General features: G+C 38.8%; 1 protein-coding gene across 7 annotated transcripts in view; it reads right to left on the bottom strand.

Annotated features, from left to right (window-relative positions):
- The window catches only part of Ildr2 (immunoglobulin like domain containing receptor 2), a 60,851-nt gene that overhangs the window by 39,204 nt on the left and 7,289 nt on the right, over positions 1 to 14,358 (bottom strand). For all 7 annotated transcript variants that reach the window (XM_074047586.1, XM_074047587.1, XM_074047590.1 and 4 more), the window contains exons 2-3: positions 5,192 to 5,524; positions 4,212 to 4,331 (exon numbers count right to left, since the gene is read on the bottom strand). In XM_074047586.1, coding sequence (XP_073903687.1) covers positions 4,212 to 4,331; positions 5,192 to 5,524 — 453 coding nt within the window. The remainder of the gene's footprint in view (positions 1 to 4,211; positions 4,332 to 5,191; positions 5,525 to 14,358) is intronic.

Below are 14,358 nucleotides of genomic sequence, written 5' to 3'. Positions count from 1 at the left end.
TATTTCTAAGGTACCTTTCAGTGTCATCTCAAAACACCCAAAACACTGTGTGCATTTCCAACTTCAGAATGACTTTACCTTCTGAATCATCAAACAGACATTAAAGGGTGTTCAGTATAGTTTTCATGTTTAATGTTGAATCAGTGGTTGCCCTCCCATTTCTGTGAATCACACATCTTTACATATTTCTGAAACCTCTGAAAGAAGCATCCATAATGGTTTGTGGATGGTTCAGATACATGGGGTGGCAGGAGGGGTGACTCATGCTCAGTGGGGAGGTGTTCATAGACAAGAACAACTATGTCTTTGAAGTAAAGGCCTAGGTCAATGGTTATAGACCATTTCACTAAGAGATTAAGAGAAATACTGAAGGAAACCTGGGGTAAGTAGAAATTATGACTACGGCCCAACATTTTTTAACATAGCTTATCCTATAGCATCTTGAATACATACAGGATATGTGGTATTGTGTGGAAGGAAATGAGGCCAGGAATCAAAACAACTGGGTTTGATCATCAACAAGTTTTTAAAACTGGGCTAATAGTCTTAAAACCAGGGCATTAACTTCTTTACTTTGAAAATGAAGGAAATAATGCTTGTCCTCTTAGCTAATAATATTATTTTAGAAAAAAATTGACTACAAGTCACTATCAGTGTATGTTTTAATTTGGGTTTTGTTTTTGTTTTGTTTTTTGGTGGCACTAGGGTTTGAACTCAGGGTCTCACACTTGCTAGGCAAGTACTCTACCATTTGAGCCTCTGCATCAGCCCATCAGTGTATGTTAATATGAGTTAATATGATCATGATTCTCAAATCTATACTCTCTAATCTTCATTCCCTGCTGAGTTACAGGCCTACATTTCTAATTGTCAGCAAAACATCCCCATCTTGGTGTCTCACAAGCATCTTTTTATTCGACAAGTCTAAAACTAAACTCATTCTCCTGCCTCTCTGACCTCTTTTCCACCTGTGTCCTCTTTCTTAATTGACGGCATGACTAGCAACCGAGCTAGTTAGAAATCATGATATCCTGTTTGATTCATCCCTCTCTCTCATTTCCTTTTACACATTAGTCATCAAGATCCATTGCTTCCATCTCAGAAATGTTCTATGCTGTTCTTGACCCCCTATCCTGGTTCAGAATCTCATATCTTTTACCTGTGCTGCTGCAGCAGCCTCTCTCCAATGTCCAAATCCAATCCCTTTGCTCTAGCTCTCCTCTCTCTGATGCAGCATCTGCTCTACTGCTAATTACTGCTCAGACATGAAGTATAATCTCATTCCTCTGTTAAGGTTTCTTCACTAGCTTCCCCAGAGTCTTCAGGATAAATTCCAAACTTCTCAGTCTTACATATACAACACTTCATAATCTTGCCCCATTAAGTTTTTCATCCTTACCTTTGTGAGTATAATGCAGAAACTAAATTCATCTTAGCTTTGCTTCTAATTTATCTCTTTAACTCATCTTCCCTTACTAATTCATCTGGAATTTCAACAGTTTTCTGCTCCCTATTTTGAGATCATCTCCAAGAAGAATGAAAGTGGCTTAACCCATTCAAAATACCATCGAGATTTCTTTGCTTCACTCTTGTGAGATTGGTCCTATTAGCCCTGACCTACTAAATAAGACCACGGTTTCTTCCCTCTGGCTTCCTGTATAAGAGCATCATCTGTATGTGCCAGTAACCAACCTGTAATCTTGTTTATCTCTGTGATGAGGACTGAATTCCTGGGAGGTCATTTTCTTATTCATCACCACTCCTGTGCATCTACTTTTAATTCAATAATTTTAGAATTGAAATAAAGCAAAAAAGTAGTTTAGTCCTCCCCTGAGGATACTCATTCCACCTTTACATGTCTCCAGTTGTTAACAGTTCTTCCTTAACACTGAGACAGACCCTCCCCTGTAACTTCCAATCATGATTCAGTTTTACCCACTCAGACAGAGTATGTTCCAATCCTTAGGATTGGGGATTGGAACATACCTGAAGAACAGAGAACCTTCAAATACCTAAAGAACAGAGAACCAATTCTAAGTCTTTTTTCACTAGAACAAATCCTCCAATCATTCCTCATAAAAAAAATTCAGTGATGAACCAGTGGCTCATGAATGTTGTAACTAGCAAACTACAGATCCCAGTTATCTTTCTTTTGATGTCTCCATTTCTTGGGGGATGGAGGAGTGACCTCAGAAATCAGGTTGCTCTCCCAGTCTCACATTTAAAAAGCAACACCCAACAAAGAGACCTACAGAATATAACAACCAAACAATTAGAATTTTTAAACTGTGATAGTATTTTGAAAATTTTTATAAAGGGGTCACTTTGTATAGCCAGAAAATGTTCATAGATTTTCAAGCTAATCCCTTTAAATAAATAACACTAGTGTTTCCCTAAAAAGTTTCCTGACAAATTCATCGTATTTTAAACTTTTTAATTAATGTGGAACACAGCAGAATTATGTGCTTTTCCTTCTTCAGAATCCTTGCATGTGCCTGTTTAGATGTGCTGCTTTTACTACAATGAGTTTTGATTTGCAGCCTCCTCAGTTTTCCTTCACAATCCTTTTCAGAACAATACTAACTTCTATTCTTCATATTTCCTCCCATCACTAGCCATTGTCTTCTGGGCTTTCCTTTTACCTACCAGCTGCTGACCCCTTTTGGCATCCTTATCCCAAGCTGAATTGTATGTTTTGATCCAGAGGAATGACCACTATACACTTCAGCACATCTTTACACGAGAAAGCTTTCACTCTATTCATTTCCCCAACATTTGCAGAACAACTAGACCAAATTATTTAAAGTGGCTTTTACCTGGCCTCCTTTTCCTGCACAATTAGTTCTCTGAAAATGGCTGCCCCAGCCAAATAGCTGTGTTCACAATTAGCTAATTGCAGGCTCAATGAGCCACTTGTTCCTGCAAACTTGGCTATTAGAGTTGTGTGATTAAGCAAAAATTATCTTTTTGATTCCCTCTGATTTGCAGAGCCACAGCAGATCTCAAATATGATCTCCCCATATTCTTTCACAATGTCAATATAAGACTTTTACTTTTTTATTTACTTTTGAATATGTGTCATATTTCCATGCTTCTACAAGTACCAACAGTTATCCTGGACCCAAAGATTATGTTTAAGTCAACTTTCTAGTAAAGTAGAACAGCGTTACTTTAGTCAAATCTATAAAATATTAGTCTAAAGTATAGTTATTTTGCCAATGTCGTGACAAAAACTAAAACTAAAAATTCTAAATAGAAAATGTCACTTTATCCCTGGGGATTGAGTTTCTCACAAAGCGGTAAAAAAATCAACCTTCAACTTTATTTTCTTCTAAACCAAAGCACCCTTACATATTCCCAAAATTACTGTCACCTGTTTTTTGGGAAACTACAAAAAGTGCAATTTCTTTTGAAAAATGGTTTCAAGTGTATATCCTAAACAACTTCTTCTCCTACAACTGATGAAAAGTCTTTTCTTAATTTCCGTATATTTTGTTCCATTTGATTTTATTCAAGCAATATTTGCAGTGCATAAAATATGCACTCAATCTTCAGTTACATACAAGGAGGGACTTTCCCACTAACATTCCTCCAATTCACAGAAGAGGAAAAGTAGCCAGAAGTAAGGCATTTTCAGTTATGAAGAAATTAATATTGATAAGGATTAGATTTATTTGCTTTGAAAATAACTCAGATACTTCCAATTAAACACTAAAACATCTAAACAGTTCTTTTCATTGGGTGCCTTTTATAACTGGACTCCAGTTTACAGCCATATGGCCTTATGATTGTCTTAAGTGGAGGTAATTGAGTGATAGAGATTCCTGAGGTCTCTGGAGATGGTTACACACTAATGAATTCTTATCTCTCTAGTCTCTAAACTACTTCAAGGGCCTCTGAAATTTTCTTAAACAATTAGCATATTAAAAGACAAGTAAAGAATAAGAGGGAAATCAGGATTAAAGGTGAAAGTGGAAAGAGGGGGGAAAACTAAGAAAGCAGAAAAACTGGAGACAATGCTCAAAAGGGGGCCCAAGCCTTCAAGAAGAAAGACATAATAAACACAGCTACTGTTCAAAAAGAGCATGTTCTAAAGCAGAATTTTGTCTGTGCAAAAGATAAAGACTGTATATGATCTGCTGTACACATAGGGAAGAGAGTCATGATACAAGCAGCCTAAGATGAAAACATTGCCTCTGCTTTTCACTTACCCAACACCAGCAGTTCCACGGAGTCCTCGTTTTTGCCCTCCAGGTCATCAGGGGTAGTGATGATACAGTAATAGAGTCCACTGTCTCCCCACATGAGTTTTCCAATCTGAAGATCTGCATCTTTTATCACAAAAAGAAGGACCCAGTTCTAAAACTCTGTCCTCTGAAAGAAAAGCACTGAACAATGGGGATTGGGAGGGGAGAACCCTTCCTGGATGTTTGCAGTGCTGTTTCTTTACCTGGATAGTGGTTTTCAGATGTCCGCTTTATTTCAAACAAAATAATAACAAAAACCAGCATCCCTAAGGCAAGAGAATTAGACCATAGCCACAAACTGGTCTAGTTCTAGCCCAGTTTCAGGAGTCTATGAGGACTTTGAACTAGGCCTACAGAGACCCTGAGAGCCAGATATAATAATTCTGGACTTCCAGAAATAAGCTGATTTCACAGGAATTCAAATTTTGAAAAATCGAGCAAGTTATATCAGATTCCTAGGACCTTTCCTTATCTAAAAATGTTAGGGAGCAGAAGAGAAGGTGGAATTGATACAGTGCCCCAGAGGCTCTAAAGCTTGTGTACACACATCCCTTTTCCCAGAAGAGAAACTTCTTGGGAAAGTCTGCTTTTCATGTTTGGGGAAGGGCCATAAAGGCAGTGTCAAGGTGTAGGATGTTTGACTGAAGTTTTTTCACTAGACCCCGTTTCAATTCAAGTTCTGAAAACAATCTCTGAGACACAAGGTCAGGCTCTGGAAAGACTATTCCAAAGTTCATTTCTGTTTTCCCTGGATACTACACTGTCCACCCTTCCTCCCCTTGCCATTCCATCAAAGAAATTTGCTATGTCTCTTGATACACCCATCTTCCATCAAACTGGGTTAGGGAGGGATTAAAGGGATGACTGACCCAAATCTCTGTGTCTGGAAAGAAAGGAACTAACCACCCTCCCATTCCCTAGATTTAAAACAAGGACATTAGTACCATGACCAATTGTAATCTCTCTGCCTCTGTAGAAATCTCCTAGCGTAACAGTTGAGCCCTGTTTTGAAGCCACCACTCGAACGGTCCTTCTACTGTCTAAACAATCCAAGTAGGGATCCCATTCCAGGTTTCTCTTGCTGAGAGCTTGAGCCCGGGGAGAAGACATGCCCAAGGATTCCCCCATGCGATCCTGGCAGTAGGACTTGAACTTCCACTGCACAACTGCAGGCTGATGGGAGGATGTGGAGAAGTGGCAGCGAAGCACAGTGGGCTGGAAAAGCATGGCCACTTTCTTCTTGTCAGGCACTGTGACCTGAAGACCTTCAACCATGGCTGAAAAACAGAATGAACACATCCATATCATGGACCTCACCTCCCACCCTGCACGCAGGTTTTCCTAGTTCACTTCCCTAACCTGTTCCTCCTCTCATGTCTTCTCTGTTGCAACAAATGATATCAATGTCCACCTGCCTGCCTTGTCCCAATATGCAATCAGTTAGTAAGTAAAGTCAACTTGGTCTTTTAACACCTTTTATATTTCTTCTCTTGTTAGCTTCACTACCATTGTTCTTATTTGGCCCTCTCTATTTGTTTCATATATATATATATATATATATATATATATATATATATATATATATACTCTCTTGTGTGATCTCTCTGTATTCAGTCTGTTGGCAGCTAGTACATTCTCCTTGCTATAGTTTAGGTGATCTTTCTAACTCTGACTGTTATGGCTCTTTCTTAAAAACCCTTCACTCATCCACCATGACCTTAAGGATAAAACCCAAGTCTTTGGCAAGGCATCCAAATGCTCCATCATCTAGTTTCTTACCTTAAGCCTCCCCTCTTTGAAGCACCACTATTTGAGCACCACACATCAAGAATATTAAAGAACTAGGCCTTTGTAATGATGTTGCCTGTTTCTGGAATGCTTCTTCTCACTTGTTTTCTTGGGAAACACTTATCTGTCTTTCAAAACCCAATCCAAAGGTTTCTTGTAAAGTCACTTTTTTTTGTAGTTAATAGCTTTTATTGTTTTTTTTTTAAGTTTAGGATATATTCATTGTACAGGGAGGATTCATTGTGGCACTTCCAAATAGCCTTACATTGTATGTTGGTTAGATCACCCCCTCCATCACCCCCCTACAAATCTCTCCCCAGTAAAGCCACTTTGACCAATCAATCAAGTCTGTCACTTCCTCCTCTTTGCCAGCAGTATAACAGCAATCTCTTCTAAACATTTATTATAATAACTTTGCAAGTGTTCATTTTCATGCCTTTTCGGGTAGAGAACATATCCTCTCTTGCTGTCCTCACTTAAAAATCCCATAGGTACTCAAATATTTGATAAATAGATGACAATAAGGTCAAAAGTATGACTTCAAGAGGAAGTGACCTCCCTTCCAGCTGATGGACTAAGCAAAGGAGACAAAAATAATGGAGAAAATAGTCTTTGTGAGAAATGGAGGATTTCAAGTCAAAAGCAGTAAACTAAATTCAAAAGCTTTGAACGGTAATCAAAAGAAAAAAAAAAAGAGTCTAAAAATTAGAAGAGAAATTTAAGTGGCGATAAAGATCCAACCTAAGGATTGGTGACCAAGAAAGAGAGGGAAATTTCAGTGAAGGAGAGACCAAGGGAGTTTGAGAGACAAAGGGCCTATGTGAACTCAATGATAAGTTCTAGAAATTTGAAGCAATGAGACTATAATTCCTCAATTGAATGAGAGAATAAAGAGCTTCTAGCTTAGAAACTTCTATTTGAAGCAGATATAAAATTATGATGAAAGGCAGAAGGTTTTACCCTAGAACTACAGCATGGCCTAAAGACAGGTGAAAAAGGACTACTTTCCACTGGGTGATTACTGTCTTATGCTCCCAGTGACATCCTGCAAAGCAAACTGACCCTTGCAGTTCAAACACACACTTACTTTACAAAGCACCCTTGACAGGGGCAAAATACCATATTTATACTCATGTCTCCTGATTTCCAAACCAGTGCCTCTTCAGTGAAAGACACAGTGAAACACCAGGTTCTAATTCCTGTTAGGACAAAAAGGTTTCTGCATTCTATGGAATTTGGAAGTGAACACAAAAAAAAGCAATCGAGAGTGTTTTGGACCTGCCATGTGCTCAACAGCTACCTATGAATAAATAAAGGAATGAGTGAGCAAATGAATGACTATTAACATGAGAATTTCTAGGAGTTTGCAGAGGAGACTGGTAAATGAGTCATAGATAGCATAGTATAGTAAAATAGCATTGGCACCAAATAGGCAGGGCTTTGAATATCATCTGGCAAATACTAGTGGGGAGGCCTTAAAGAAGTCTATTCAGCAATCTGAGACTCATTTTCCTCAACTAGAAAATGAATGTTATAACCGAACAGAGCTTTTTCAAAGAAAAAAGTACAAATGGCCAAAAAAACGCATGAAGAAATGCACAACATCCCTGGCCATAAAGGAAATGCAAATCAAAACCACACTAAGATTCCACCTCATTTTTGTTAGAATGACTATGATCAAGAACACAAACAACAACAAATGTTGGTGAGGGAAAAGGAATCCTCATACACTGCTGGTGGGATTGTAAATTAGTACAACCACTATGGAAAGCAGTATGGAGGATCCTTAAAAAGCTAAAAATAGAACTGCCAGATGATCCAGCAATACCACTCTTAGGCATATACCCAAAGGGGTGTAAGTCAGGTTACAATAAAGACCCATATTTATTGCAGCATTATTTACAATAGCCAAGTTATAGAAACAGCCCAGATGCCACACAACTGATGACTGGATAAGAAAATGTATTCATATACAATGGAATTTCATTCAGTCATAAAGAACAAAATTCTGTCATTCGCAAGTAAATGGATGGAATTGGAAAACACCATCTTAAGTGAAGTTAGCCAGGTTTAGAAAGACAAAGGTCATGTATTTTCACTCACATGTGGAGGATAGATCCAATACAAATACAGGCACTATCACATATACATACAAATATATACAGAATATGTTTCTGAAAGTGGGACTAATAGAGGAGAATAAAGAAGGAAAAAGAAGAAAAGAATGAGAGAGTAAGTAATAATGAATTATATCACATTTGTTTAGGAACAAGACAGAATACAGCACACGGAAAAACTGTTGAGCAATGCAGGATAGGAGGAAAAGGGGGAGGAAGAACAACAGAGAGAGTTAGACTGATTTAAGCACAATATATTTATAAGTAAAATACCAAGGCAAAACTCCCACTGAACAATGAACAAACAAGAAAGGACAGGAATGTAAAGCAGGTCATGTTAAAGGGAGAGTATCAGTGGGAGGGGGAGGGTAAATGAAAAAGGTAAAGGAGGGTGAATATGGTTGATGTACTTTCTTTACATGTATGAATATGGAACATTGAAACCTGATGAAGTTATTTTAAGAAGGAGAATGGGGTAGGAGGGAGAATAATGGAGAAGATGAACCAAACTGGGGTATAATGTATGTACATATGGAACATCAAAAAATAAATAATCAAAAAAAATTTTAATAAAATGAGTGTCATAATGCCTCTTCCAGGGTCATTAGCACATGTTATTTCATTGGGCGCATTCAGACTGTAGACTCAATAGAGGTGCCAGCACTGTGATAGGTAAAGGGTAGCTCTCAAACACTAATCCTCCCACACCTTTCCTGCCCTTCTTCTCACTTCCCATTCTGAAACTCCTAAATCTCAGTGACCATCCCCTCCCCTCTACATCACCACCAGCAGTTTTGATTATAGCCTCATTATGTAGATCAGCCCCGTTAAGGGGCAAATAATTCCATCTGGAAACTCAGTTCCTACGCTTCCCTTCACCACCCCCAAATGTTTATGTGGCTAATTCTATCTCCCTGACTCACATGGCTGGATCAGGAAAGCAAGTTTCTTTATAGTTTCTCCTTAAATTATAATGCGTTAATTTTTGCACTAATTTTTAGCCTTGTAATTCTTCAAATCCTTATTCCCACTCCAATTTCTCAGGTGACAAAAATGGAACCAAGAGGTAAAAGTAACTGCAATTAGCAGTGGTTGAGGTTGGGTCGCCAAACACAGGCACTGTTCCCAGGACACACTGTGTACTTGACCTCACTACCTTGCTGCTCTGCTCCCTACTGAGGCTCTACTTGGGAAATCATAGTTCCTAGCCTTTCTAGGATATATAAAATTAGCAAGGGAGAGATGTGCTACACAAAAGTGTTATAGAGGTTTTTAAATTTTTATTTATTTTTAAGAGACAGGGTTAAGTTTGGGGTTTTGCTCATTATATAATTACCAAGAATAACCCCCTACCCCAGCTCTCTGTTCTCTGTTAATGAGATTAGCCATTTGAGCAAGCAAACCATTAGACTCTCTTAATCAATTATTAATAGAAGTTAGTCAATTCTCAGCTTCTTCCATGACATATACATAAATTCATGCTCCAAAGAATAAGGAATACATCTCAGAAACACTTGTTTTTTTTTAACTGCATGAGAGTTAAAGGCATGGATTTTGGAGACAGTCCTAGGTTATAATCCAGGCTCTACCACTTCCTAGCTATATGACCACAGGCAAATTACTCAGCTCATGAGTTTCAAACTGAAACTCCTCATAAGTAAAGCTAGAGTAACAGTAACTTCCTTATGGAGTTGTCTGAGGGTTAAATGACATTTTATTCTAAATGAACAGTTTAATACCTGGTATATATCAAATATTCAAGAAATGTATATTGCAACTGTCAAGAACAGTCTGCTCACTTCTGTGAAGCTATGGACCCAGAGCTAGGCAAGCACAGATATCTAGGTGTGAGATGGTAAGTGTGAACAGGGCAGAATGGGCAGAAACTGCAGCAGTATGTTCAACTGTGATGGAGCCTGTAAGTGCTCATCACTGCACATCACATTGCTGGCACATTGCTGGCACATTGCTCCTGAAGTCAGAATGGAGTGTAACCCAAAATGGTGTGCACATAAGCATGGATGCATGTGTAAGTGCCTTGAGACACCATGCCAAGGATCGAGCTGAATAGCTGGAGAGGTCGGGACCAGGAATTCCAAGTAAGTGCTAGTTTACTGGATCTCTGAGGACACAAGAAGGAACATTTAAAACTGAATATGTCAATCCCTGCCTCTGTTCCATAGATTTCCAACCGTAAGATGAATGCCACTCAATTCCCAAGCTGGCCCTGACCATACTATCAGAACCCCATTCACACAGGAGAATGGGGTCTACAATTGCTCTGCAGCCCCAACCCTAATCTAAGAAATCTTATTCACCCCATGGCTTCAACTACCAGTTTTCCCTCAGATCCTCAACTCTTAAATCTCATCTGCATGTTTAACAAATACTTCAAATTAAACATGTTTAACCTCATTTATCATCTCCTCTTTTCCTACCCCAACACTTGCTTAGAAACTCATCCTTCCTCTATCCCCAGCTCTTTTGCCTGTATCCTGTTATCCTGCATCCACTTATGCTAGATAGAACTCCTAGCCTCAATGATTTCCTCTGTCCCTGACCATACTCGGTCAATAAATCGGTTTTCAATTTCCTCTTACTAGATAATGGTTGTAAAGCACTTACTATGCATCAGACAGTAAGAACTTCTCATATAGTATCTTAATGAATTGTCTCAAAAATCCTATAAAGCAGGTATTATTACATTACTCATTTTATAGATAAAGAAGTTGATTCTCAAAGAAACTATTCACTCTGCCTAACATCTCAGGGTAGCAGATAACAGTCAGGCTCACACCTAGGCTGACTGGCTCCAAAGCTTTTAACCATCACTTTACACAGGTCTTCATTGCCACCTAGGCATTAGAATTGCCTCCTAAGTAGTCTCCATATGTACCACCCACACTTCTCCCCAAAATGTGGAGAGTTCCACATTTGTTTCTGGAGTATTCCTTTTTAAACACCTATCATCTAATCACATCAGTTTCTTGGTTTACAGCCTCCATTGATTCTCCAGGATAAAATCTAAATGCCTTGGCATGTTAAGTAAGGCCTTTTCTCAGATTGGCCCCATGCATACCCCAGCCATGCTGAAATTTCCCCCACCTAGAGAAATGTTAGGGCATGTAACTGGAGTCCCTGAAGTCAGAGAGAAGCACTAAGAGGGGGTCTTACACACAGAGGAACAAACACTACTGGCACAACAGGAAGGCTGGTGCTCTGAGCCTTGGCACTGGTTATGCCTCAGGGAACTTGAGTTTCAAAGCTGTTATAGAAAATTTATAGAGTTGCAGAAAGAATCTGTGCTTCATCCTCCAAACTAAAGCTGAAATTCCAGAAAACTGGGGAGAGCTAGCTTAGGGAAGAGAGCAAAAAAAGAGAAAAGGACACAAAGTAAAGGATTATACTCTACAAAGCACATCTGTAGAAACAAACCAAAAATTTACAAAATTCCCCACTGAAGGAAGCACTACTAGATGGCATAGGTGTTTGTCTACATTTGCTCAAGAAGTAGTCATCACTCTTAATATTTTTTGGCATCCTAATACCCTTTGACTATTCAATTTTAGTTCAATTAAAATATATTTTAAAAAGACTATGGTAAATTCTGGCAACACAAATTTAAAAAAAAACAAGTCCCCAATCTTAAGAAATTTAATATAAACTTGGTTTTTAACTATAAGGCTTTTGAGGGCAGGGACAGGATTTTGTTAAGTCCGAATTCCCAGTACATATACAACAAAACAGTATAGTATAGCCGAAGCTCAAAAAAAAAAAAAAGTGTGCAATGAATGAAGAAGAACTCATGGGCATGTGAGTCTGAGGGGATTTTCTTAGCAGGTAGACCTCAGTGTAGAGAATGCATTCTGGTGAATAAGTAGGAAGATGCCTGAAAGCAGAGTGACAAGTGACAGCTCAGAGCAACAGCCCTCCTCTCAGGTAGTTACCATGGATAGGTTCCTACCACAGGCTAGGGAAGATCAGCTCCAAGTGCAGACGTTTCCCTGCATGTGGCAAAATAAGGTCCTGCCCTAATTCCCATGCACAGAAAAAGATTCTATACATGATGAACTGTGTTCTTGTGAGAATAACAAAAGCAGACTCTAAAGCAATGCTGTTCTTATTTTAGCACTTTCATTTTTTTCAAAGCAAGTTCCTTTTCCCCACTAGTTGTAAGCTATTTCTGCCAACATCTTTGAGATCTATAAGCACAGCCCCCTTTTAGAGAAACAAAGACTGCTGTTTAAAGTCATAGGAAATTGTCCTTGGAGACAAGCATCATTAGAGATTTTTTTTATAAAGCTCACTTATCCTTTAACTCTTCAAGTCACCAAAGTGGGATTTGACAAATTGCTCATTCCCCATTTCTTAGCCTTCAGACTACTAAGATATTTCTTTATTCAGTATGACAATACATTTCCTTTTCCTGCCCTCAAGTTAAGTTTTCCTTAAGAAATTCATCTTTTGTTTTCACATTTTTAACATGTATTCCAATTTCCTAGGGTATTTTTAGAGACAACTAATCGGCATGTTTTCTCAGTGAATAGAGGATATGCAAACATCTCCATCAGGATTGGTTCATAGTCCAGACAAGGAAAGAAAGGCTGTATATCCCTTAGTAGCATTACCAAGATGGGAGCAAAGCATTTTGGGAAATGTTGACCCACAGGCTAAAGGTTTAAAGACAAAGAAAATGCAGCTTGAATGGGTTTTTTTTTACTTCTTCTAGAAATAGGAGCCACTCTTCTTGATAAACTTGGTCTTAAAAATAAAATTAAAAGGTTTTACACTACAACTAGTAAGCACTGCCTTAGTTTCTGCCTATTTTCTGAGTCTTGATCTTTAGTATTCCTACTGATTCTGTGAGTAAATCACCTTCCTTCCAGTAAGTTCTTTTCCTGATCAAATTAGCTAGAATCAGTTTCTCTTGTTTGCTACCATAGTACCTGAATCCTTGGTGACCAGACCCTAATGTAGACCATTTTAAGATTTTAAAAACATGACAGCATTCTTGTGTGTTTCCCCCCTCTGCAAGAGTTCCAAAGAACAGCAGTATGTCTCTCTTTCCTGTAGGGCTGTGATAAATGCCAGTGCTGCCCTCACCCAGGTGGGCTTTGCTGATGGCCTAGTTATTATTTGCTGCCAATAACGCTGACACTTGTGTGCCCAGAGCTTGCCACTCATTAAGCATATTTTCTATGTACCCAGCTGAGCCATGCTTTCTCATTTCTGCCACCACTGTGTGGATGAAAGATAGAAACATATTTTCTTTCCATCTGATTTGCCTCATCTTTCAAAGATCTGAAATGAGCTCATGGGTGATGTCTAGCTGGCTTACATGCTGTTCCAATGGGACCAAAGCAGTACCAAAAGAGGTCAGTCTTTACCCTGCAGTACAGAGGTACTTTGGAAATGGTCCTGGTTCATTCAAGTGGATCGGATTTCTGAGATGGACCAGCTATTGGTACAGGAAAAAACCAAAAAATCCCAGTTCCTATAAGAAAGTTCTTATCAGCCTTTATCAACTAGTTATTTGCCCAGATCTCACCATTGAGTTCTAAGCCAAATATACAACTTCACTCTCCACCGGGATGTTATGCAAGGACCTCAAATTCATCCAGCTAAAGATGGAGACACAAGTATCTCCTTCCCTTTCAATAATAGAACAAACCAAGTTTTTATTTGGCTAGACAAGCCAGCCAAGAATTATATTTCCTGGTCTCTCTTGCAGCTGACCATGGCCATGTGACTAGGTTAAGGACAAAGTTACAGGAGGAGAAATGATGTGTATGACTTCTGGGTCATCTCTCTCAAGACAGGCTGCCTGGCTTGGACTGTGCTTTCCTGCTAAGAAATGGCTATGACTGAAGCAGTCTTAGGAGTCACATGCTGGAAGCAGTAGACCTACTCCAGCAGACCTGAACTGTTATGGGAGAGAAAAAGGAACAATTTCATTTGAGTTATTGTATTTTAGGGTCTGTTAGTTATAGCACCTTAGACTATATTTTACTAATATAATGAAGAGAAAGGAAAAAAAGAAGAAGGGAGAGAGAGAGGGAGGGAAGGACGAAGGAAGGAAGGAAGGAAGGAAGGAAGGAAGAAAGGGTCATTCCTCTCTTTTTATATGTTTCTTCGCTTATATTTCATGAATGGTATTCCCAGAAATCCCAAGCCAGAAACCTGGGGCCATTGTTGACATACCTTCC

The sequence above is a fragment of the Castor canadensis genome, chromosome 11 (assembly GCF_047511655.1).
Source record: "Castor canadensis chromosome 11, mCasCan1.hap1v2, whole genome shotgun sequence".
NCBI lineage: Eukaryota > Metazoa > Chordata > Mammalia > Rodentia > Castoridae > Castor > Castor canadensis.
This window is presented reverse-complemented; position numbering and strand designations above follow the sequence as displayed.